At 37.3% G+C, this 23,359-nt stretch overlaps 1 protein-coding gene and 1 long non-coding RNA gene across 2 annotated transcripts in view; one reads left to right on the forward strand and one right to left on the reverse strand.

The window, feature by feature from the left end:
* The window catches only part of LOC107059911 (uncharacterized), a 2,642-nt gene extending 614 nt beyond the window's left edge, over positions 1–2,028 (reverse strand). The window contains exon 1 of the long non-coding RNA XR_001473018.1: positions 1,821–2,028. This is a non-coding gene — a long non-coding RNA (uncharacterized lncRNA). The remainder of the gene's footprint in view (positions 1–1,820) is intronic.
* A 207-nt stretch (positions 2,029–2,235) lies between these two features.
* Positions 2,236–23,359, forward strand: part of LOC102597816 (CHD3-type chromatin-remodeling factor PICKLE-like) — a 71,726-nt gene continuing 50,602 nt past the window's right edge. Inside the window, exons 1-10 of the mRNA XM_006343451.2 lie at positions 2,236–2,388; positions 2,690–2,839; positions 8,568–8,705; positions 8,821–8,975; positions 9,189–9,350; positions 19,215–19,459; positions 19,546–19,641; positions 19,828–19,964; positions 20,065–20,277; positions 20,362–20,469. Coding sequence (XP_006343513.1) covers positions 2,693–2,839; positions 8,568–8,705; positions 8,821–8,975; positions 9,189–9,350; positions 19,215–19,459; positions 19,546–19,641; positions 19,828–19,964; positions 20,065–20,277; positions 20,362–20,469 — 1,401 coding nt within the window. The 5' untranslated portion in view covers positions 2,236–2,388; positions 2,690–2,692. The remainder of the gene's footprint in view (positions 2,389–2,689; positions 2,840–8,567; positions 8,706–8,820; positions 8,976–9,188; positions 9,351–19,214; positions 19,460–19,545; positions 19,642–19,827; positions 19,965–20,064; positions 20,278–20,361; positions 20,470–23,359) is intronic.

The following is a 23,359-nucleotide window of genomic DNA, read 5'->3' on the forward strand; positions in this document are numbered from 1 at the left end:
AAATTATTCCCCCAGAATTTGAGTACGATCAAACAGTCATTCTAGTCAAAGAAGTTGCAGAAGAAGGACATTGGGATGAACAAACTTTAAAAGAATTACTTCCTCAAGATTTGGCTGATCACATTTTACAAAGAATCAGTCCACCCAAGGACACTGAAGAGTTTGATAGACCTTACTGGAAATTGGAATCTAGGGGAAAGTTCACAGTAAGTACTGCATTCCAGAAAGTAAGACAAAAAACAGGAAATTAACAAGGTGTACAACCTCATGTGGATCAAAGGTATGCCTATCAAAATCTGTTTTTTCATGTGGAAATTGTGGAAATCCAAACTACCCCTAGATGATACATTGAAGAAGTGGGGAATTCAATTCCCTTCACGATGTTATTGTTGTGAAAATTCTAAAGTAGAAGACACTTCTCATGTATTCCTACACTCCCCCATAGCTCAAATGGTATGGAAGCACTTCTGTGGGCCAGTGGGAATTAACATGAAGAACATGCAGCTATCCCAAATTATTAATCGATGGTGGGAGATCGATGCACATCACCATATTAAGTATATATTTCAGGTTGTCCCTTCTATCATAGTGTGGGAATTGTGGAAAAGGAGAAACACACTAAAAAATGGGAAGAAAATCTCCAGTAACAAGGTGATCTATCAAATTATGCATACATTGATTCTATTCATGAAAACTAGGAGGAGAAATTGCACGTACATCCTATACAAATGGACAATGGTGGTAGAGGCTATTCACAACTATAATCCAACAGTAAAGGTAACTAGAGTTATTTGGGGACCACCAGATACTGGTTGGGTTAAAGTCAACACTGATGGAGCATCAAAAGGAAATCCAGGAAGAAGTTCCTGGGGTTTTTGTGTGAGAAATAATAAAGGGGATGTCATACAAGCTCAGGCTAAAGAGATTGATGAACCTTTAATTACTAATACACAGGCAGAAACAATGGCACTCTTACATGCTTTGAAGTACATAGAGACAGCACAACTAGACAAGGTGATTATAGAAACTGATTCTCTATTACTTAAAAACATTGTGGAAAGAGTGTGAAAGTACCATGGAAGGTAGTGAATATTCTGGAGGAAATATGGAGGCTAATGCAAGGAAAAACAGTGGTTATATCACACATTTTCAGAGAAGGGAACAAACTAGCCGATTACCTAGCTAACCTAGCTCTAGAGAAATGGACTGTTCAGGTGAATTGTTTTCAAGAATTAGAATCTCAAGGCAAGAGAATAGTGAACAGTGATAAACTAGTGGTACCATATCTAAGAATCCGACAATGCAGAAAATAAACATATATCAGAAGCAGGAGGAGGTGCATCAAAGGAAATTTGTTCCTCGGTTTCAAATCCTCAGAGAGGCGAATTATGAGGAACTGATTTTTTCTAATAATTTGCTCAATTTTGCAGGTACCAAGAAAAAAAATAATATGAAAATGGGCAAAAGCACAACAATAAGACAGGGACATACACACAAGTACAAACAGTGAGCCACAGTGGTAAACACAAAAAGCAAGCAACTCAAATAGAAGTGGTGGTTCATGCTACTTCTGAAAAATCAATGAAAAACAGGAAAACCCCAACAGACAGAGCTCATCCAATAGTCACAGGATCTCGACATAAAGTATCCAATTAATATGGATCACTGATCGTAGCAAACGATGGATCCCAACATCAATCTTGCAATTAACACACAAAAATGGAAAATGAGAATCACAACAAAAAGAAGAAGAAGAAGAAGAGAAAGAAGGGAACTGAACAAAGAGGCAAACATTCACTCAAAAGAGAAATGGTCCTTACCAGGACAAAAATCGGTGAGGAAATGGCTGACCATGGAGTTCTGGAGAGTTCCAAGAGTCATTTCAATTTTCACTTTAGTGCTTTTAGATATAGAATTTATTTGCTTTGTTTTTATTTTATTCTTGTTGGGTCAATTTTGGTCCATCTTTTGAACATAGCCCAATGGGCATTTCTTTAATAAAAATGGCCTGATGGCCAAAATTTGATAAAAAAATAAAAAAAAAAAAAAAATATAACATTTTGATCGGTATTAAACTTGATCAAATTTGCAATGCAACTTGATCACTTAACAATACTTTAAGGATATCTTTTTGTCAGAATAAAGTGTTTAGGGACATAATTTAAGTAGTGAGTATAATTTAGGGATGTTTTTGGCAAAAAAGAACTCCACTTATTAACTTGGGAGCCAAAGCGGCAGTATCTGCCGAGATTTTGAGGGAAGAGGGAAGAGAATAATTTTATATAAATACGAAATTGGGGAAGTAGGGACAAAGATTCTGAGTGTTGCCTCTCTTCTTAATCGGTGCAGTCATTTTCTGTTTGTGGCATTTACACAAACAGATAGCAGGTATTTTCATTCCCTCAAATCGGTGTTTTTTGTTTTTGATTTGATTTTAGCATCTTAACGTTTATAGGGTTTTTGGTGCTCTCCTGTTGTCGACATTGATACTGATACTGAAGAGGACCAAACATGTTTGCTTTTGATTGAGTGCTGTTCAAGTGGTTGATTTTTCTGTGTTTTCAATTTTCATTCATGACATTTGCTTTGCTTTGCTTTGTTTGTTTTGTTTTTGGGTGTCATGGAAACGATTTTGTTGGTCCATAGAAATATGAATGTGTATAGAGTTTTGGACTTTGTTTGATTGCAGAAAATGGCTAGTTTGGTGGAGAGACTTCGTGTGCGGTCAGATCGAAAACCTATGTACAAGTTAGATGAGTCTGATGATGAAACTGATACGATGCCTGGAAAATCTGGGACTAAGAAACAGGAAGTTGAGAAAATTGTTCGAACAGATGTGGTAAGTTGCTTGTACATTGGGAATTGTCTTTAACTATTTATATACTTGGCATTTTCTGTAGTAGGGTTCTTTTTTTTTGGATGTTCTTCTTCCCATTGAATCTACAACTCTAAATTTCATTTATAAATTGCTCTTGTATATTTGGTTGGTTATTGCTAATTCTTTTACCATCTCTTTGCTTGACTTTTTTAATTCCATAGTAGGGTTCTTTCTCCCAACTTTAGTATTGGTTTTCCTATGTTTACGTGTGTGTATCGTCTTCAAGAATCCATTTTCAGCTTCAAGATATGACTTAGACTAGACACGACTTGGGCTTTAGCTTGGTCATCATGGGGAAAGCCGTACCTTTTTTCTTGTCCGTCTGTCTGCTAAGTTAAGCATAGATAACTTAATCCAGCTTGGTGCGTATGCTTGTTGGAAGATAAATACATTTTTATACTGTTTTTTTTCCTTTTCAAATTGTTGGAATGGCAACACTAGAGTTAAGCTAAGTTTTGAAATTTAGCAATTTAATATGCTCGTCCTTTGTTTCATGGTGTTTGTGAAAGACTGGGATCGTAAGTTGATCTCTGGTTGCTTCCTTTCTGATCTGGTAAATTCCTTCTAATTGTAACTATTGCACCTTGATCTTCTATTAAAATACATGTCTTTGTTGGTGCCTCCTGATTTCTTTCAGAAGGATATGCACTAGGAGAATACATAAAATACTTGCAGTAGCAATAGGTAATGCATCCTATCTAGCGTCATAGCATCCTCCAAGATGAAGAGTTAGGATTACTCCCTCTTATGATATACCTGAGGACTTTCATGAAGAGGGGAACTGATTTTGAGGACTATCACGGTCGGCCAATCTATTAATTGTTTGGACCATCTGAATATGTACAGTCAAAAATAAAAGAACAGGCGCTCTTTCAAGGTTCACGGTTAATCGTGAATCTGCCTGGTAGTATGGAAGAGTTTTTGGCTAAAAACATCCCTCAACTATACACCAAACTTAAAATACATCCTTGTAATATCATAGTGAACAAGGAACATCCTTCAACTATTGAAAATCTAGCAAGTTTCACCCTTCTGTCAAGAACTGCTAGAAATCTAATAGAGCATTTCGAAACTCATGTGACACCACTATAGTTCCCCCATTTGCAACTAGGTTCTTTTTTTAATCATAGTCAGGTTCTTTTTTTAATCATAGTCAATCTTCTTCCTCCTTAAGCTGGTTAACCAGAAGAATCAACATCGATCATCTCTAAATATTAGCACTTCGTCTTTTTGCGGACGCCATTGAGTGCTCACAGTCAAAGAGCAGAAACAAAATGATAGATGGAAAATAGGAGAGTTCGTAGGGCGGGCCCATTATCCACCGACGGATTTCTCGGTCATCAAAAAAAAAATAAAAAAATAGGAGAGTTCGTAAATAGGTATTATAATGTGAATGAGACGAGAAATATGTTAGCAGCATTACTAGATGAAATATGCACAAGATGTTGGATTGACATTTCTGACACTTCTACGATTTTTTTTGCCAGAGCATATACATATACATTAGCATAATAACAAGAAGTTGTTAGCTCTTAGCTAAATTTTGATTGCTAAAAATAAAGAACCAAATTGAGATGGGAAAATATTTCATGTTTTAGTGGAGAATACATACACTGTTACCTTAATTGGTTTTGGATCATTATAGAAAAAAACCAACTATGCTTGCCATAGCCTTTAATTTACCTTCTTCTAATTGAGAGTAAAGACAGTGTGAACAACACATGTTCCACGTATGAAAGCAATCATTCTTCATGTTCTTGAGGGGTACTGGGTTTCAGTATCTGCATGTTTGCATGATTTGACTTTGCATGATTGCATCACAGATTTAATAATAATCGGGGAGGATGGGTATGGAAAAGGAAGCATACTTCAACAAATGAAAGTTAAAGTTCATTTTTCTGAGAAATGAGAGAATGTGGGTGTCAATGAAGTGTTCAAATCTGAGGAGTTTTTAGTGAATTTCATCCACTCCGTTAGATTTTTAACAGTCTTTAACTAATGGATAGGATTTGTTAATGTTTAGATATTTGAAGGATGTTTTTTGTTAACTATGATATTACAAGGATGTGCTTTAAGTTTAGAGTATAGTTCAAGGATGTTAAACTCTAATATGGGATGCATGTTGAGTTTTTTTTTGGCGGAGATATCTTGTAACTTGTAACTAAAAAGTGGAAGACTAACTTCTTTATCAAAAAAAGTGGAACACTAACTTGTGAATACTAAACAATAAACAATACAATAACATGCATTCCAAAAAAGAAACTGATACTTAATGTTCTTCTTTCTTCAACGGTGTGGATTCATGAAAGGAAATTTATTATATATAGATTGAGCATTTTTTCTCCTCATATGTTCAATTTCATAATCTTAGCTTCTCAAAGAATCATGTAGCATAATCTTGGGATTTATTTGTAATTTCTGCCAAATCCAGTTTTTGAGGTTAGATATTACAACAGAAACTCTTCTAAGCAATTCTTGTATAGTAAAGTTGATGAATGTGAAACTAAGAAGGCGTGTTTACCTTATCAAAAAAAAATTGAGGAGTTCCAGGCTTAGGATGGTCATTTTGGATTTTGATTAAACTGCCTCCAAGAAAAGTTTGTTTCACCTCATAGCCCAGAGCTTTCTTATTTTAGAAAAATCACAGTCCAAAGCTCTGGCTGCAAAAGTTTGTGGTTTAAATCATCTCTTCTGAAGATATAAAGTTTTTATTTTCTTGGCTTTTATTTGTGAACCATGAAATGTCTTCTAAAGAAACCTATAGTCATATATTCCAGAAGCTAGAGCTGGAAAATAAAGGAAGCTACAGAATTTATTAGTTTTTAGTCAAACATATATCATGCTCGGCATGATAAGACTGGCGGTAGCTGTTTTGATTAGATCCAGACACAAATGGGCTTCTATCTTACTTATCATAAAACAAATGGCCTTCTAATTCATGCTAGTGGAAGCTTAAGATGTACAAATTTGTACATGTGACCTGTACTCAAATGTTTTGTCTTTGGAAAGTAAAGTGTGATACTAAAGAAGTATAGAGAATGATTTGATTCAGAAGATGCAGCTGTCACAGGTTCATCTAATCTTAGTACTTGACATGTGGAAAATTCTTAGACTAAAAGTTTTAAGTGCATATAGTAATTTAGTGAATTATTTTGCTCCTATTCAATTTTGCAAGCATTATATTCCGTAGCAAGGTAGTTATAAATTAAATGAATTTCTGAAAACTAGATACTAGGGCACACGAGATAGTTGGTTAATTTTTGTGAGGCTTAATGCATATTTGTATCATGCCAATTTTGTAAAGATAACACCAGCTTAATGTGTATCAGTGCATATATTTGATTTATTATTAAATGCTTTTCCATGTTGAAAATATATTTGATTTATAAAGAATTACTACATGCCAAGGCACATCTGCTGTGTGTCCATACGTTAGATTTGGTTAAACTCTTATGAAAAATAAACATAAATTGGGAAAAAATAGTTAGAGTGGATAGTGTCGGAGACCGAAAGTAGCGTGGAAGTAAAGGAAATAACCAGTAACTTAATTTATTTATCTTGATCTTATAAAAAAGTAGTGTCCATTTTAACCTCCAATTTGTTTTTTATGATGGGTGTTATATGGATATTATTGAAGAGAAACATAACAAGTTTTGTAACTGGGTAACACCACGATTTTGTATATACTATATATACAAATTCAGATGGTTAGAAAAATCATTAAATGTTTCAGTTTCAGAAGTTCCAAGCATCTCTAGATACTGAGAAACAATAATGAATGTAGGACCATGTTTTGTGGATACAGTGAGATGTGAGTATATCTTTCAGTGTGTCATCTCTTACTATGTCTTCACTTTTTGTTTAATTTCTTTTTGTACCAATTTATCAATAGAAGAAACATTTCTTCACAAAGATAATTAATGATACTCATTACTTGAGACTATCCCTAGCGTGACTTTTTATGTAGCCAATATAGTTAAGATTCGGTTTGAATATTTCTTGACGTGGTCAAATGAAGTGTCTTAACATGTACTTTCAGTATGTGTAGAGGTTGTTAGTGGGCACATGTTGCCTTCTTGCAAGTGCCTGAGCTCCTGGACTGCAGCCAGGATTGGTTCTGCTCCTAACGTCAAATGTCCTCTCATACATTTGTAGCTTAGTAGTTGCTGGGTATGCGCAAATGGATGTCCCCATATCACAAACATACTTTTAAAAAATTACATAATTACTATTTAATAATATGTTAGAGTTATAAAATAAAAATTAAGAAAAAAGCTAATAATATGACAAAATTCTGCCCCACTTGACTCCTTAGATGTCTTATTGGGATATTACTGTAAATAGTTCTAAAATTTTATTAAAAAAAAAGAAGGTTCTAGAATGCTATGCTGCATTAAAGAGTATAATGAGAGACTTTACACCTATTAGTGTTACACAAATTTTATAGGAATGTTTGTTTGAAGAGTGACGGGTTTGAGCCGTGGAGCATTGGTAAAGTTGTCTTCATGTGACTTTAGGCTACGAGTTCGAGCCCCAGAAGCAACTATTAGTGCTTGCATTAGGGTAGACCGTCTACATCACACCCTTTGAGGTGCGGCCCTTCCCCGAACCCGCGTTCAATGCTTTGTGCACTAGACTGCCCTTTCTTTTTTTCGTTTGAAGAGTAAAATGATTGTCCAATTTTTCATCGATATTTTGATTTATCAACATTTTACTTTAGATCTTTCCACGTATAAATTATTTCCATGCATAACAATGTATTTTTATGAGAAATTGATAATCAGTAAAAAGTAAAGTACTTTCTTTCTATGATATAAGATATTGCACAAGCAATACACCAATTAATGATACAATTAACTAATAAAAATGCGTTTTTGTCATTTAGTGCATCTGTAAGACATTCCATATTAGGTTCATGCATACACAAATTATTTGTCTATTCTTATTTTGTATCTTTCTACCAACACATTGTGCTTGTTACATAAAACATCTAATCTTTTCGCTAAGACCTTTTTGGTTTCACTTACATATAATAAATATAATATCGTGTCATGCACCTGCTATTATATAGATTAGATAAAGTAGTAACTATTTAACTGTAATCTGGACAACTTTCTTTGTATAAACAGAGGACGTATTTAACCCAGGAAAAAGGATAAAGAAAGAATATATTATAAGAGGATATTTAGCGATGAAGCCACAAACCACTTACAAGCTATCATTACTTTACATAGAATAGTACCAAGTTTTCGATAAGAGTCTTAGCCGTAGGGTTTTCTTCTTCGCCTCTAACACCTCTATTCTTTCATTTTCATTATGGCTACTAACGATCAAGTTAAAAAAGAAAGAGGAAGGTTTTTCTTTACTCATGGAATGGTAATGTACCCAAATAGGCCGATGAGGAGTACTACAGAATATACCGCCTCTGGTTAAATCACATCCTTTCCCTTTGTCCTTGATTGATTACATCATATCTTAGTTTATTTAGGGAATTTTGCTCATATTTTAGGAATAAACAACGCAAGATCCATTAATCATAAACACGTGCCAGTACATAACAATACAAGTCTCTCATGGTTGCATTAGCAGCTTTCTGGAAACATGTTCTCTTTTGTAGTGTTTAATTGTAATGACCTTTATTTGTTTCACTTACATCAGAAATAACAATGCAAATTGCTTCTTTTGATAGAAAGACGATTCCTGTCAAGCTTGTGGAGGAGATAGTAATCTTTTGTATTGTGAAACGTGTAACTATGCTTACCACCCCAAGTGTTTACTTCCTCCACTAAAGGCTCCTCTTCCAAGCCGTTGGAGTTGCCCTGAATGTGTATGTACCCATCCTTCTATCAAATTTATATATTTAAACATGGAATTCTGCTATTGTCGTCAGTTCCCTTCCCTTCCCACCTAGATTTACGCTAGATATTACCATTTTTCTGTAGGTGAGTCCCCTGAATGATATTGACAAAATATTGGACTGTGAAATGCGCCCTACTGTTGCTGAGGATCAGGATGCTTCCAAGCTAGGGTCGAAGCAAGTATTTGTTAAACAGTACCTTGTTAAGTGGAAAGGATTGTCTTATCTTCACTGCACATGGTATTTATTTTTAACTACTACTTTATTTGCTCTAGATTCTCTTTACACCTATGTCAATATAGCAACAAAGATCATCTTGTACTGCTTATATCTGTCTTCTATGCTTCACCATAATGCTTGTTTGTGTAAATGATCAGTTTAATATGTTATGTTATCTCTTTAGACCTTTTGACATCTTGTATTTGAAGTCATACTGCGCTTTAACTATTGCAGGGTGCCAGAGAAAGAGTTCGTAAAAGCTTACAAAGCATATCCCCGTTTGAAGACTAAAGTGAATAATTTCCATCGCCAAATGTCATCAATGACTAACTCTGAAGATGAATACGTCGCAATCCGACCCGAGTGGACTACAGTTGATCGAATTCTTGCTTGCAGGTGCTTTTAAAGAACTGACTTATAGATATTCAGTTGAGATGCTTTATTTTAAAAATATGGGGAGTTGAGCTGTCCTCAAAATTTTCTGGTCAATGCTTTCTTTTTTGCTTCCAAAATGTTTAGTTACTTCCCCCTAATGCATGCAAAACTGATAATATTAATTAAGAGTTGTTATCCTTAGCTTAAGGTTGAGCTTTGATTTAATCGTCAAGTGGAAATCATTGTTGAGAAGGAAGCTCCATGTAAACAGTTGAAACGTTCATGAGCTGTGGATGGTAGTGGTGTAGGATACAAAAGTCCAACCACCAACACTGCCACGACTAAACTACAGATCTCCAATCTCTTCTAGGAAGTTCATGTATTGCTCCATATTTTCAATGACACTGCTTTTACACCAAAAATACAAATTCAAAAGACAACAATTCCCAGGATATATGTTGCCCTTTCGCTTCAAAGTAGATCTTATTCGTTTTTGGCCAAATTGTCCATAAAATGCAAAGAGGAATTGTTCTCCATACTGCTTGTTTACTTTTTGCCATTTTAAAAATAATGCCATGTCTCGAACAAGCTCCTAATATTGGGAGGCATTACCCATTTGATACCATACATATTTAGAAAGAGTTCCCAACATTGCTCTCCTTCAAATATTTAAAAGAACTCCGTCAGTTAGATTTGATGGCAATTGTGAAAAAAGCTTTTAGCAGGAACTCACATTTGGAGTTGCGATTTTTATAGTTTTTTGCTATGTTAGGTGATAAGAATCCTAGAAGTAGAGGGCGTTCTGGTGGGATCTTCACCGACAAATTAAGATTGCAGTTAGTTTGAAAATGATCGAGTGACATTGCATTTTCGACCCGATCCAATAACTTGATAAGGAAAAATCAAGAACTTAAGGAAAATTTAGGAAATGTGATGAAGCTAAAAATAAATATAAAGAAATGAAACCAAACTGAAATTAAAGATGGAACGATTTCAAGAAAGTATTCCTGAATTCAAGATGGATCAAGAAGGTCAAGAATGACTTTGAGAACTTCAAGATAATTCTATCTTCAAAATTTATTCCTAACAACAATAATTAGTCACAAAGAATGCTTTTGGGGAGAAATAATTTAGGAAATAAATAAAGGATCTGACCTCTTTTAGAGTAACAACACCACCAACAATAAGTTGCAACTTACAACCTTTCTTGAATATCTAAACATGATCCAAGATTTAGAAAGAATATTCTTATCACCTTTAAGTTGATTCTTGAAGGCTGGAGAATAAATCTAAGAGTAACCCATACAAAACTTGAAGGAAATATTATTTTTTGATAAATGGTACTATTGTATTCCTCCACATTAAGGAATGCTGGCTACCTCAAAAAGTGTTACAAGGTGAAGTAAAAGTAGAATCTAGTTTACAGAGAGCCTATGAAATCTACTTAACAATTTCATTTACACCAAAAAAACAGTGTGGATAGACAGTTCCCTTTCACAACATGGATGGACTTTGATTTGTTACTAGAAATACGAGTAAAAGCACCCAAATCAAGAATCCATGGCCCAAATGAAGAAGATTGTGTGACACAGGCAAACAAGTTACTAGATTAAGGTCTCATTTGTTTTCATTAAGATTTAAACGTCTGAATCTGAATGCGCATCTGAATGATTAAGAAGTTGTCACTAGATTTGAACACTGAATGATTAAAACGGTATGTTTTCAACATCTGAATGTACATAATCTATTTATATGTACATAATAAATATACAGTTTCAAATAAAAATTAATTAAATATTAAAAATTAAAAAAGAATTAATAAAATAAAATCATTACTTGATGAAAAAATGAAATACTTATACTTGCTAGTGATGGTGAAGATAGTTTGTAGTGGTGGTGGTAATGGTAGTAGTTGTCAGTGGCTAGTAATGATGGTTGGGATAGTTGCGATGGTGGAGGTGGTTGGTGTTGTGTTGACTATCATAATGGTGGCGCTTGGCAGTGGTGTTTGGTTGTTGTAATGGAGTTGGTTGATGTTAGTAGTTGGCGGTGCTGATGGTAATGGGTGAAGAATGTGTGGTGGTTGGTGATGTGTTTGTGGTAGTTGGCGGTGATACTAGTGGTGATGATGGAGGTGGTTGATAGTAGAGATTGACCATAATGGTGGTAGTGACTAATAGTAGTGGTGGAGATGGTGATGGTGGTAGTGGTGATTGAAGAATGTATGGTGGTAGTTGGTGGAGGTGTTGTGGCGACGGAGTTTGTTGGTAGTAAGAATTGACTATAGTGGTGATAGAGGTGGCGGCGACAACAAAGATGGGGTGGTGGTGGCAATGGATATAATCATAATGATGGAGGAGGTATGTGTGGTAGCAAGTGACAATGGTAGTTAGCAACGGTGGAAGTTGTGATGACAGAGTTGGTTGGTGGTAGACAACGGTAATGGTGGTAGTGGTGGTGATGGTGACAGAGGTGGTCAGTGGTGGTGGCAATGGATATAATCATAATGATGGAGGAGGTATGTGTGGTAGCAAGTGACAATGGTAGTTAGCAACGGTGGAAGTTGTGATGACAGAGTTGGTTGGTGGTAGACAACGGTAATGGTGGTAGTGGTGGTGATGGTGACAGAGGTGGTCAGTGGTGGTGGATGTTGATTGTGGATAGAGTGATGGTGAATATTATCCACATAAGGATACCTCTTAGTGACATTAAGACTCCGTCTGAGGTCTTAATGATTAAGATCTATTTCAGGCCCATGAAGTGCTTAGATTCTTAATGAAAACAAATGCTCTTAATGATCTAAGTGATCTAATGTCTGAACCATTCAGATTCAGACCTCAGTTAAGTGCAAACAAATGAGGCCTAAGTTGTGCAAGCTGTAGATGCGGATGATGCGATCTGGTGCTAAAGATAGTCCAAATAATAATCTCTAATCAAGGGTAATATAATGAGATGATTGATCTCTTGATTCCGATGAAGATAGATTCCTGCTCTATTAGTTGTGAACCGCCATAATTTCTTTTGTGGGGTTGAGGAAAAAAAAGAAGAAATTGTTTCTCGGAAAGGTAATAACTATATTTTTAATTTACCTTTTATTAACTGTAATAAGAGTAAGACAGTAAGTGAAGGAACTTTTAGACGAGAGAAAAAATGTTGTTCCAGTAGGCACTCAAACCCTTGGCTCTGATATTATGTAAGGAATGAGAAAAGAAAAGATATTGCGAGTGAATGCTTTGATTATTCCCTCAAACATGTTACCAATTTCAAAAAGAAATATTCCCTCAAACATGTTGGGCTTAAATAGTGTTTAGAAGTGATGCAGCAAAGGGGGTATCCTTTTAATGTGGGACAACAGAGTATGGAGGGGTACCAAAGTGGAGGAAGACAACTTCTCAATCACATGTAAATTTGAAGCTCTACAAGAATCTTTCTGTTTGTCCTTTACTGGTGTATATGCTCCTCACACTAGAAAGAAGAAGCTTGAATGCTGGGAGGAAATAGCTGCAATGAAGGAATTGAGTGAAGGGTCACGGGTAACTTGGGAGATTTTAACACGGTTAGACATATAGTGGAAAGAAGGGGATGTTCCAGAACAACTAATGTAATGACTGACTTCTCCAAATGGATTGAAGATTTGGAGCTTCACGACCCTATTTTGATCGGGGGTAAATACACTTGGATCAGGGGGCTCAATCATCAGAATAATGCAAGGTTGGATAGATTCCTGTACTCTATGGAATGGGAGGAAATCTTCAAGAACATTAGACAAAGGATTCTGCCTAGAGTAGCCTCTGATCATAGTCATATCATTTTGGAGTGTGGTGACTGGGAGCAACGACACTCCTATTTTAAATTCGAGAATTCGTGGCTGAAAGTGGAGGGATTTAATGAGATGGTCCAGGAATGGTGGAATGGCTTCATAGTTGAAGGGTGTCCAAACTATAAACTGTGCACCAAATTGATTTTGCTGAAACAAAAATTGAAAGAGTGGAGTAGGAAAACCTTCGTCGAAATGGCTGACAAAAAAATAGTCTTCTTGAAGAACTGGCGGTTTTGGATAGAACGCAAGAAGACAGATTTATCAGAAGAAGAAATGATGGTTAGGGCAACAATACTTGTGGAAAGCCCCACACCATGCAAAGTGAAGCCTGGTATTTAAGTGGAGAAGGGTAGAGGGGCGGGCCCAATAGCCACCGAGTTTAGAAGGCTGTGATTGGTCCAAAGGGCGGGTCACAGACGGATTTCTCGGTTATCAAAAAAAAAATGGAGGCAAAAATCTAGAACACTATGGTTGAAACAAGGGGATAAGAACACCAGATTCTTCCAAAGATTGGCAACATCACATAGAAGGTACAACACAATAGATAGATTGGTGGTAAGGGGTGAGGAAGTACAAGAACCAGAAGAAATAAAAAAAGCTATGATAGATTTCTACTCCAATTTATACATAGAGCCTGAGCCATGGAGACCTGCTTTTGTTTTGACAGGATATCCTACAGTTTCCATAGAGGAGAATGATTGGCTTCAGACCTTTCACAGAAACAAAAGCGTTGCAAATTATCAAACAGTGATGGAGAGCTTTTTCAAGGTATGCTGGGATACATTGAAGGAAGATCTGATGCAGACTATTCATAATTTTCACCAAAGGGGAATCTTTGAAAATCTTTCAATGCGACCCTTATAGCATTGATCCCAAAGAAACCTGGGGCTGTGGAACTAAAGGACTTCAGACCTATTAGCTTGATTGGGGGGTTTACAAAATTATCTCTAAACTGATAACTGAAAGACTCAAAACAGTTATTGGGAAACTAGTAGATGGTCACCAAATGGCATTCTTGAGAGGGAGACAAATTCTTGATGCATCCCTGTTAGCCAATGAACTGGTTGACTCAAGGGTTAAACAGAAGAAACCGGGGATCATATGCAAATTGGATGTTGGAAAGGCCTATGACCATGTCAATTGGAATTTTCTCCTAAATTTTTTGAAAGACATGGGTTATGGTAGTAGGTGGATCAAATGGATCAACTTTTGTATCTCTAGTGTGAAGTTTTCCCTTATAATAAATGGCAACACAGAAGGTTTCTTTCAATCTCACAGGGGTTTTAGGCAAGGGGACCCCATGTCACCTTTCCTATTCTTGCTAGCTATGGAAGGTCTAAATCACATGTTCAGGATAGCAAATGCAAATAGATGGGTGAAAAGTTTCCGTGCTCAGTCAGGAAGAGGGGTAGATCTGGAAGTATCTCATCTGTTATGTGTAGATGATGCCTTAATTTTATGTGAAGCAGAGTCAAGTCAGATCAGGCATCTAAGAGCCATCCTAACTATTTTTGAAGGAATCTCAGGTCTTCATGTACACTGGTTGAAAAGCCACATTTTCCCTATCAACCAGGTTGGGAATTTGCAAGAGTTAGCTGCTATTTTGGGTTGTCAAGTGGACTCCTTACCAACTAAATAATTGGGGTTGCCATTAGGGGCCAAAAATAAAGAATTAGAAGTGTAGAGTGGGGAGATGGAAAGGTGTGAAAAAATTGTCCAGGTGGAAAAGTCAATATCTATTAGGGGGCAGATTGACTCTCATCAAGTACTGGATGGCCTCCCAACATACATGATGAGCCTTTTCCCTATACCAAAGAGCATTGAGAAAAGATTTAACAGGGTGAGGAGGTCCTTTCTATGGCAAGGAAACAAGGAGAAGAGAGGTTACAATCTGGTGAAATGGGATGTATTGACCCTCAACAATCAGCAAGGGGGGCTTAGTTTGAAGAACCTTAGAAAACAGAACACTTCTCTTTTGCAAAAATGGCTCCGGAGGTTCTGCTTCTCATAGTGACCTTCTATGAGAACTTATATGCTGAAACAGAAGAATGGAGGCCTCATTTAGAGATGGATAATTGCCATAGGATCAATAACAGAGACAGTTCCATGTTGGAAGCCCCTTTTGAACCTCATGAGATATTGGAAAGCATCAAGGCATGGGGACAAGGCCCCAGGTCCAGATGGCTTCTCCGTGGAATTTTTCAGGCAGTGTTGGGACATTATTAATGTAGACCTTGTAGCTGCAATTCAAAATTTCCATGATAAGTGCTTCTTCGAGCCTGAATGCAACCTTTGTTGCTTTGATTCCAAAGAAGGTGGGTGCTGAGGAACTAAAATATTTCAGACCCATAAGCCTTATTGGGGGGGTCTACAAGATCATAGCTAAGCTCCTTGCAGAGAGACTAAAAAAAGTAATCCAAGGCATAGTAGACAGGCAACAGATGGCCTTCATCAAAGGAAGGCAGATCATGGATGCTGTTTTAATCGCAAATGAATGTATTGAAGCTAGAGAAAGAAGCAACAAGCCAGGGATTGCCTGCAAATTGGACATCCAGAAAGCTTTTGACTACCTAAATTGGAATTTCCTCATCCAGATGCTGGAAAGAATGGGTTTTGGAGTTAAATGGATCAACTGGATCAAACATTGTATTGGCACTGTGAGATTCTCCATCCTAATCAACAGAGCACCTACTGGATTTTTTGCTTCCCAAAGAGGATTGAGACAGGGGGACCCACTATCTCCCTTTCTGTTCATTATAGCCATGGAAGGGTTGAGTAACTTGATCAACACAGCAAAAGGGAAAGGATGGATCAAAGGATTCCAAGCAGGAGAACTAAACAACTTGGAGGTAACTCACCTTCAATATGCAGATGATACATTGGTGTTTTGTGAAGCAAAAACAGACCAAATCTTGATTTTGAGGATTATTTTTGTCATTTTTGAGGCAGTCTCTGGACTCCATATCAATTGGGGAAAGAGCTTTATCTATTCTATCAACACTGTGACAGGGATGGAAAGATTGGCTAGTAAGCTAGGAGGCAAGATTGGGGAACTTCCAACAACCTACCTAGGCATGCCTCTGGGAGCAAATAGCAAGTCCAAAGGTATTTGGAATGGGGTCCTTGAGAAATGTGAAAAGAAACTCACCAATTGGAAAAGTCAGTACCTCTCCTTGGGAGGCAGACTAACTTTAATCAATAGTGTCCTTGATGCACTACCTTCCTATATGATGTCAGTATATCCAATGCCTGCAAGTGTATCTAAGAGCATCGATGCCCTTAGGAGAAATTTCCTATGGCAAGGCAGTGAAGACAAAAAGAAGTTCCACCTAGTTAAACGGGAGGAACTGATAGTGAACAAGGATACAGGTGGCCTAGGCATCAGGAACTTAAGGAAGCAAAACCAAAGCCTCATGTTGAAGTGGCTGTGGAAATTCGCCAATGAAGATCATACGCTTTGGAAGGAGGTCATCATAGCAAAGTATGGCATGGAGGACAAGTGGATGACAAAAGTGGTTGACATTCCATACAACTGCACTGTATGGAGAGCAATCAGGAACCTGTGGCCTATGTTGTATTACAGATCCAGAATCAAAGTGGGAGATGGTCAAAAGACCTCCTTCTGGGAGGACAAATGGAGTGGAGCAACACCCATGAAACAGCTGCATCCGGAACTATACATGTTATGTCAACAACAACAGGCAACAGTGGCCACAATGTGGACTGGTCAAGGCTGGAATTTGTTCCTAAGGAGACACCTAAATGACTGGGAAATAGAGAAGGTAATTGCACTTCAGAATTCAGTAGATAATTTTAGCAATCTTACTGAGGAGAAAGACTCACTGGTTTGGCAGAGTGACATTCATGGTAAATTCTCAGTCAATTCAGCATATAGGGCACTCAACAAGACTGCAGACCAAGAGACAGACTGGCCATGGAGGATGATCTAGAAACCAAAGGTGCCCTACAAAGTGAATTGCTTTTTGTGGTTGCTGTCAAAAGAAGCGGTTCTGACCCATGAAAATCTGAAGAAAAGAGGATATCAATTTGCCTCTAGATGTACTCTGTGTGGAGAGCAAGCAGAGACAATCAACCACCTTTTTTTTACTACTGTAAGTGGACTGAGCAGCTATGGAGAATGTTCATTTGCCTGAAAGGAATTACGTGGGTGAAACCAGGAAGCATCAAAGGAGTTCTAAGTAGCTGGATTAGGGATGGCAATGCTTCAAAGGAGGAGAGATGGAAGTTTGTCCCAGCATGTGTTTGGTGGACAATTTGGAAAGAGAGGAACAATAGGAGCTTTGAGAATGTACAGAATAGCCTTCAGAAGATTAAAATGAATTGCTTAGCTCTTCTCTATTTTTGGTGTAAACAAGATATTTTAGCTAGAACAGAAGACATCTTTGATGTACTAGATTGTTTATAGGCTTCAATCTTATTAAGTCAAAGATTCTGTAAGATGTAATACTTTTTTTTGAAGGGGAACTACACTTTTGGTTGTAGTTTACCTGTGGATATCTATAGACTAATGTTACCAGCCTCAAAAAAAAAAGGTTCTGCTTAGAAGAGGGAGCCATCTGGAGAAGATTTATAGCAGGGAAATATGGTTTACTTACTCAATGGACAACTGAGGAAGTTGTGGGCACCATTGGGTGTAGTGTTTGGAAAACCATAAGAAGACTGTGGCCCCAATCCACAATTCAACAATAACATCTCAATCACTGTGGGTAATGACTTTTGGAATGAGGTGTGGATTGGAGAAGATAGTCTTAGAAACTCTTTTCCACACCTATATACCTTAAGTCTTCAGAGGAATGCCAAGGTAGCCCAAGTTTGGAGCCAACAAGGTTGCGACCTCTTATTTAGAAGAGCATTTAATAACTGGGAAATTGGAGAAGTTGCCAATTTATTGGAAGTTCTAAACTCACATCCAACTCTATTTGTGAGACATGACAAACCTAGATGGAAACTACACAACAAGGGGGTGTTCACAGTGAAATCATGTTATTGGAATCTTAACACACTACAGACAGAGCTAGACAGATGGCCTTGGAAGCTAGTTTGGAAGACCAAATGATCTCCAAAGGTGGCTTGTTTTACTTGGTTGGTATGTAGATAGGCATGCCTAACTCATGAGGCTTTACAGAAAAGGGGGGCTGGCAGATTTGCTCAAGATGTGTCATGTGTGAGAAGGAAGAAGAAATCAATGATCATCTATTCCTTCACTGTAAGGCAGTTTTGAGCCTACGGAACATGTTTTTATTTGTTTGTTAGGAGTTAAGTGGGTGATGCTTAACACGACTATAGAACTCCTAAGCAGTTGGAAAGGTATTGGCAACAGTGGAAGAAAAGAATTCTGGTGGAGAACTATCCCAGCATGCATATGGTGGACTCTTTGGAAAGAAAGGAACTCAAGGTGCTTTGATGGACAAAAAACTTACAGAAAATTAGAATGAATTGTATAAGCGTTTTGTTTTTTTTGGTGTAAACAAAATCAGATAAGGGAGATAGTAGAATTGGTTGGTTTTATAGGAAACTTGTAAAGAATACCCTATGTGGGATGTAAGTTTCCAATTCATCATTTTTTTGGATGATGAATCTTTTGGTGTGAATACAAGGTTACCTTTTTCTAAAAAAAGTGATCCTAAAAAGGAAAGATAAGTGATATTCCTAATTACAAAATTATTACGATTCTAGTGTCTTTTGGAACAAAAATAAGGTAAAAAACTTTTTGGCCCGAAATTCATTTTAGTTGTGTTATTTTCCATGTTAACTAGAGTATGCTCTTGCCATATTAACAAGTTTCCTTATTCTAAATAATTTTGAAACTAGAGACCCTTATTAAGAAATATGATTGTGCTAATAAAGCAAGCATATACATGTCAATGGCCACATGGGGGGTATTAAGTGGCATGTTAGTATAGTAATTGGTTGTTAAAGTGCCTATTAGTTGAGTTTTCAATTCCTTAAATTGTTCATTTTATTTAAAATTTACTATTTTGGGCCTACAAATGAAGTACAAGTCTCAGGGTAAATTGCATCTAATAATATGCTGATGTTCTTAGGGGAGATGGTGAAGAAAAAGAGTATCTTGTAAAGTGGAAGGAGCTTCCGTATGATGAGTGCTACTGGGAATTTGAATCAGACATTTCTTCTTTTCTGCACGAAATTGAAAGATTTCATGTAGTTCAGTCTAGACGTAAAAAATCTTCAAGTAAACAAAAGGGAAGGCCTATAGAGACAACTGAATCTAACAAGAAAGCCAAAGAGTTTCAACAGTATGAAAGCAGTCCTGAATTTCTATCTGGAGGTATATATGGTACCAGTTTTAATTAGTCTATGTATGTTATATTCATCTAGTGAAGTTCCTTAATCTTCTCTCTGGTTGAAATAAAGGATCACTGCATCCATACCAGCTTGAAGGGCTGAATTTCCTGCGTTTTGCTTGGTCCAAACAGACACATGTCATTCTGGCTGATGAAATGGGGCTAGGTAAGATTTATTTTATTCTTCCACTGCTTCAATTGTTTTATTCTCGTCTTTTTTCTCATTTGCTTTATCATATACAATTGCAACATGGTCCTTTCCTGAATTATTTTTCTCTGTTGTCCTTATTGCATATAGTTTATTCTGCAATACTGCTAGTTCTTTTTTGCTGATGCATTTTCAATCTTGCAGGCAAAACAATACAGAGTATTGCACTTCTAGCCTCTCTTTTTGAAGAGAAGGTCTCTCCACATTTAGTAATAGCACCTCTTTCGACATTGAGAAATTGGGAGCGTGAGTTTGCCACTTGGGCTCCTCAAATGAATGTGGTAAGTTTGAGGTGATGTATTTCCTACTATGAATAGCAGAATAATAATTACTAAGATGAATATCAGATCATTCTTCTCTGAGGAGAATTGACATCCGTAGGTTATGTATGTGGGAGGCGCACAAGCTCGTGCTGTTATTAGAGAATATGAACTATTTTTCCCCAAAAATCTTAAGAAGACCAAGAAAAAGAAATCTGGTCAAATTGTTGGTGAAAGCAAGCAAGATAGGATAAAATTTGATGTCCTCCTTACATCATACGAAATGATCCTCATGGATAGTGCCTCTCTGAAGCCAATCATGTGGGAGTGCATGGTAATTTCCTTCAAAATCCTTAATTGTGCCATTAGCTTTTGTTATTCCTTTTGCCTCTAAAAGATGCTTGGCATCTGCATTTAGATTGTTGATGAAGGTCATCGTCTCAAGAACAAGGATTCCAAGTTGTTTTCATCTTTGAAGCAGTACTCTAGCAGGCATCGTGTTCTTTTGACTGGAACTCCTCTCCAGGTTTGTTGCAATAGGTTGCTTTCTAGTGCCATTTCATGTTTGGATATCCAGTAACATAGAATCATAAGGTGTATACAGTATACCGGTGTATCTATCCTGATGTTGCATCTGCCATACTAAAATAGTTGGTACAAAATATATGAGTATGCGTATTTGACTTTTCATAAAGAAATATACAAGTATTAGTAGTAGAAACTGCTTTGCATAAACATGTGAGTGCACATAACCACTTTGAATTTGAATGCTACAGTTTTAGGCGAAATTCTATGTTAATTTTCCATATCACTGCCTGCTGGGGCTTATTTAGGGGTAAATATGTTACTAACTTAGCTTGTGAAATGAAGTTTTATTCATCTTAAGACAACTTAAGAAGGATGTGTGATGGTTGGCTCGGAACTGAGGAGACACCAAAACACAGGGTGGGCTAGAATCCAAGTCAAAAGGCCCCCCAGATAAGAGTACAGTAAGGAGACTTGATCTTTAAGATCTCTCTTTGGGTGGGAAAACACAACAGCTTTCAGTCCTAAAATGGTTGGAACTTGTGGTAGAAGTGCAGCAGAACCTCCTTCCAGATGGTCCGACCTGAATCTAGGATCTTCTAGACAAAATCTTGGTCCTTTGGGTACAACAAACTTGTGATGGGGCACGCAGGGGTTGTGGGTACGGTGGGGGTTTAGTATTTGAATTTCAAAACGATAAAGTTAGGGAGACACGTGGCAAGGATTTAAAGACATTGCAGCCGAAGCAGACCAAACATTATCGGGCCAATCCCTTTGGCCTCTGTTAAAATTACAAATGGGAGAGACAAAGGGAAAAGGAGGCTGACAGGTTACAGGTATATGGGCAATGCAAAACCTGTTAATAAAGGAAATAGATGTAAGGTGCCTGACAATTTTTATAAAAACCCATGACTAGATTCTGGGCCTTCAATCAATAAAAATAAAAATAACCCAAAGTTTGCTGCTGAGACTGCACTTCCTGATTTTGGGTCGTCATCTTAACCTGACAAAGCCAGTTTTGAACAAATTCTTTGGTATTGACAAAATAGGCATTAGTCCCAATCTTTGTTGAAATTGAAGGTGCTACCAGAGGCTTGACCCATGCTTCTCAGACCTCTTCTCTTCTTCTTCTTCAAAATTCTCCCTGTTTTCAGAAATTTGCTGAGTTTATGGAACCCTTACCTGCAAAATAGAAAAGAGATGATGGGGAGAAGAAACCTGAATGATTGGGAGATGAATAGAATGATTTGAGTTTTTCAAACAGCTGGATAACTTCACACGAAACCAGGATGGAGAGGACAAACTGAAATGTCAAGGACATAGCAGTGGAAGAGTCAGTGTTAATGCATCTTATAAAAAATAAATCAACCTCAACCTCAAGTAAGTAATTGACTCTGGAAACATATCTGAAGACCAAAAGACCTTTTGAGGTTGCATGTTTCACATGGTTACTGGTAAAAGAGGCTGAGCTCGCACAAGAAAATCTAATCAAGACAAAGTAGATTCTATGTTCAAGATGTTCTTTTTTTACGTAAAAAGGAACTGGAGACAGTGGGACATCTGTTTTTACGCTGCAATACAACTGATCAGTTATGGAAGATCTTCATTAATCTCAGAGGCATAGCATGGGCAATGCCTAGAAAGATTACTAAAGCTCTCTTTAGTTGGGAAGCAGCTGGAGCTGGAGCATAGAGGCAGATGGAGGATGGTCGCATGCATTTGGTGGACTATTTGGAGACAAAAGAATGCTCTGAAAGCAGCAGCAATACAGTCAAAAAATCAAAGTCAACTGTATTATTGTTTTCTGTTTTTGGTGCAACCAAACCTACCCTGAAGATGCACTATCTATCCTAGACACATTAGGTTCATGTTAGGAAGGAAGATTCGTTTGCTGACTTTTGCTCACTTGTATATAAGGTTTCAGTACTGTTTTGTAGTTAATATATACAAAATGTTATCTTCTCAAAAACAAAGTTAAATAAAGGAGATGATTATGGATGTGGTATCAACACCAACTATATAAATTCAACCAATTGACAGAGAGGAACAAATTCAATTATTTGAGTGTCATAATGATGAACCCGTGGGCCAGATCCAATCAAAGGAAGCTGACGCCACTGCATGGGTTCGGCGAAATTTTCTGAAACTGAGCAAACAAATGGGGGTTCACCTATAAGGTTTTGAAACAAGAAGGAATGTAAACTATATTGACTAAAATAGACAGTATGAGAATTCAAAGAACTCCTCCAAAGGTATGGTAAGTCCAACAAGTCCAAGAAGGGTTGGGAAAGTTGAAGTAAAAAAAATAGTGGTTTAGGTAAACTGTATAGTAATAGTGAGAGTTGCAAGGGAAGATTACTGACTTACAGGGTAACCATGGAGCTGAAAATATTTAGCGGGAATATGAAGGGGACTTAATAATAGGGCGAAAAAGTAGAGTTCTGAAGACATTGATAGTGGAATGGAGGGGTGATGTTTATTGCTTGCAGGAAACAAAACTGGATGTCATAACTTCATCATTAATCAGATAACTATTGCCAAACAGATGGCAAATTTCACATATGTGGAAGCTGAAAGTAGCAGTGGTGGTGTACTGATTATGTGCGTACAATTATGGAGTCAAATGTTGTGCATTAGGTCAAGATAAGGCTGGGCACCGGACCGGAATGGGACCACCGGACCGGAACGAACCGGAACCGGACCGGAACGGGACGGTTTGACCGGGTTGTTGACCGGTACCGGGATGAACCGGACCGGAACTACCGGGATGGAGGCTCGGTTCCGTCCCGTCCCACTATATACCGGGATAGAACCGGGACGGACCGGAATGGACCGGAACGGAACGGGATGGGATAAACGGGACGGCACATATAGCTATTTCAAAAAATAAT

The sequence above is a fragment of the Solanum tuberosum genome, unplaced genomic scaffold (assembly GCF_000226075.1).
Source record: "Solanum tuberosum cultivar DM 1-3 516 R44 unplaced genomic scaffold, SolTub_3.0 scf00045, whole genome shotgun sequence".
Lineage (NCBI taxonomy): Eukaryota > Viridiplantae > Streptophyta > Magnoliopsida > Solanales > Solanaceae > Solanum > Solanum tuberosum.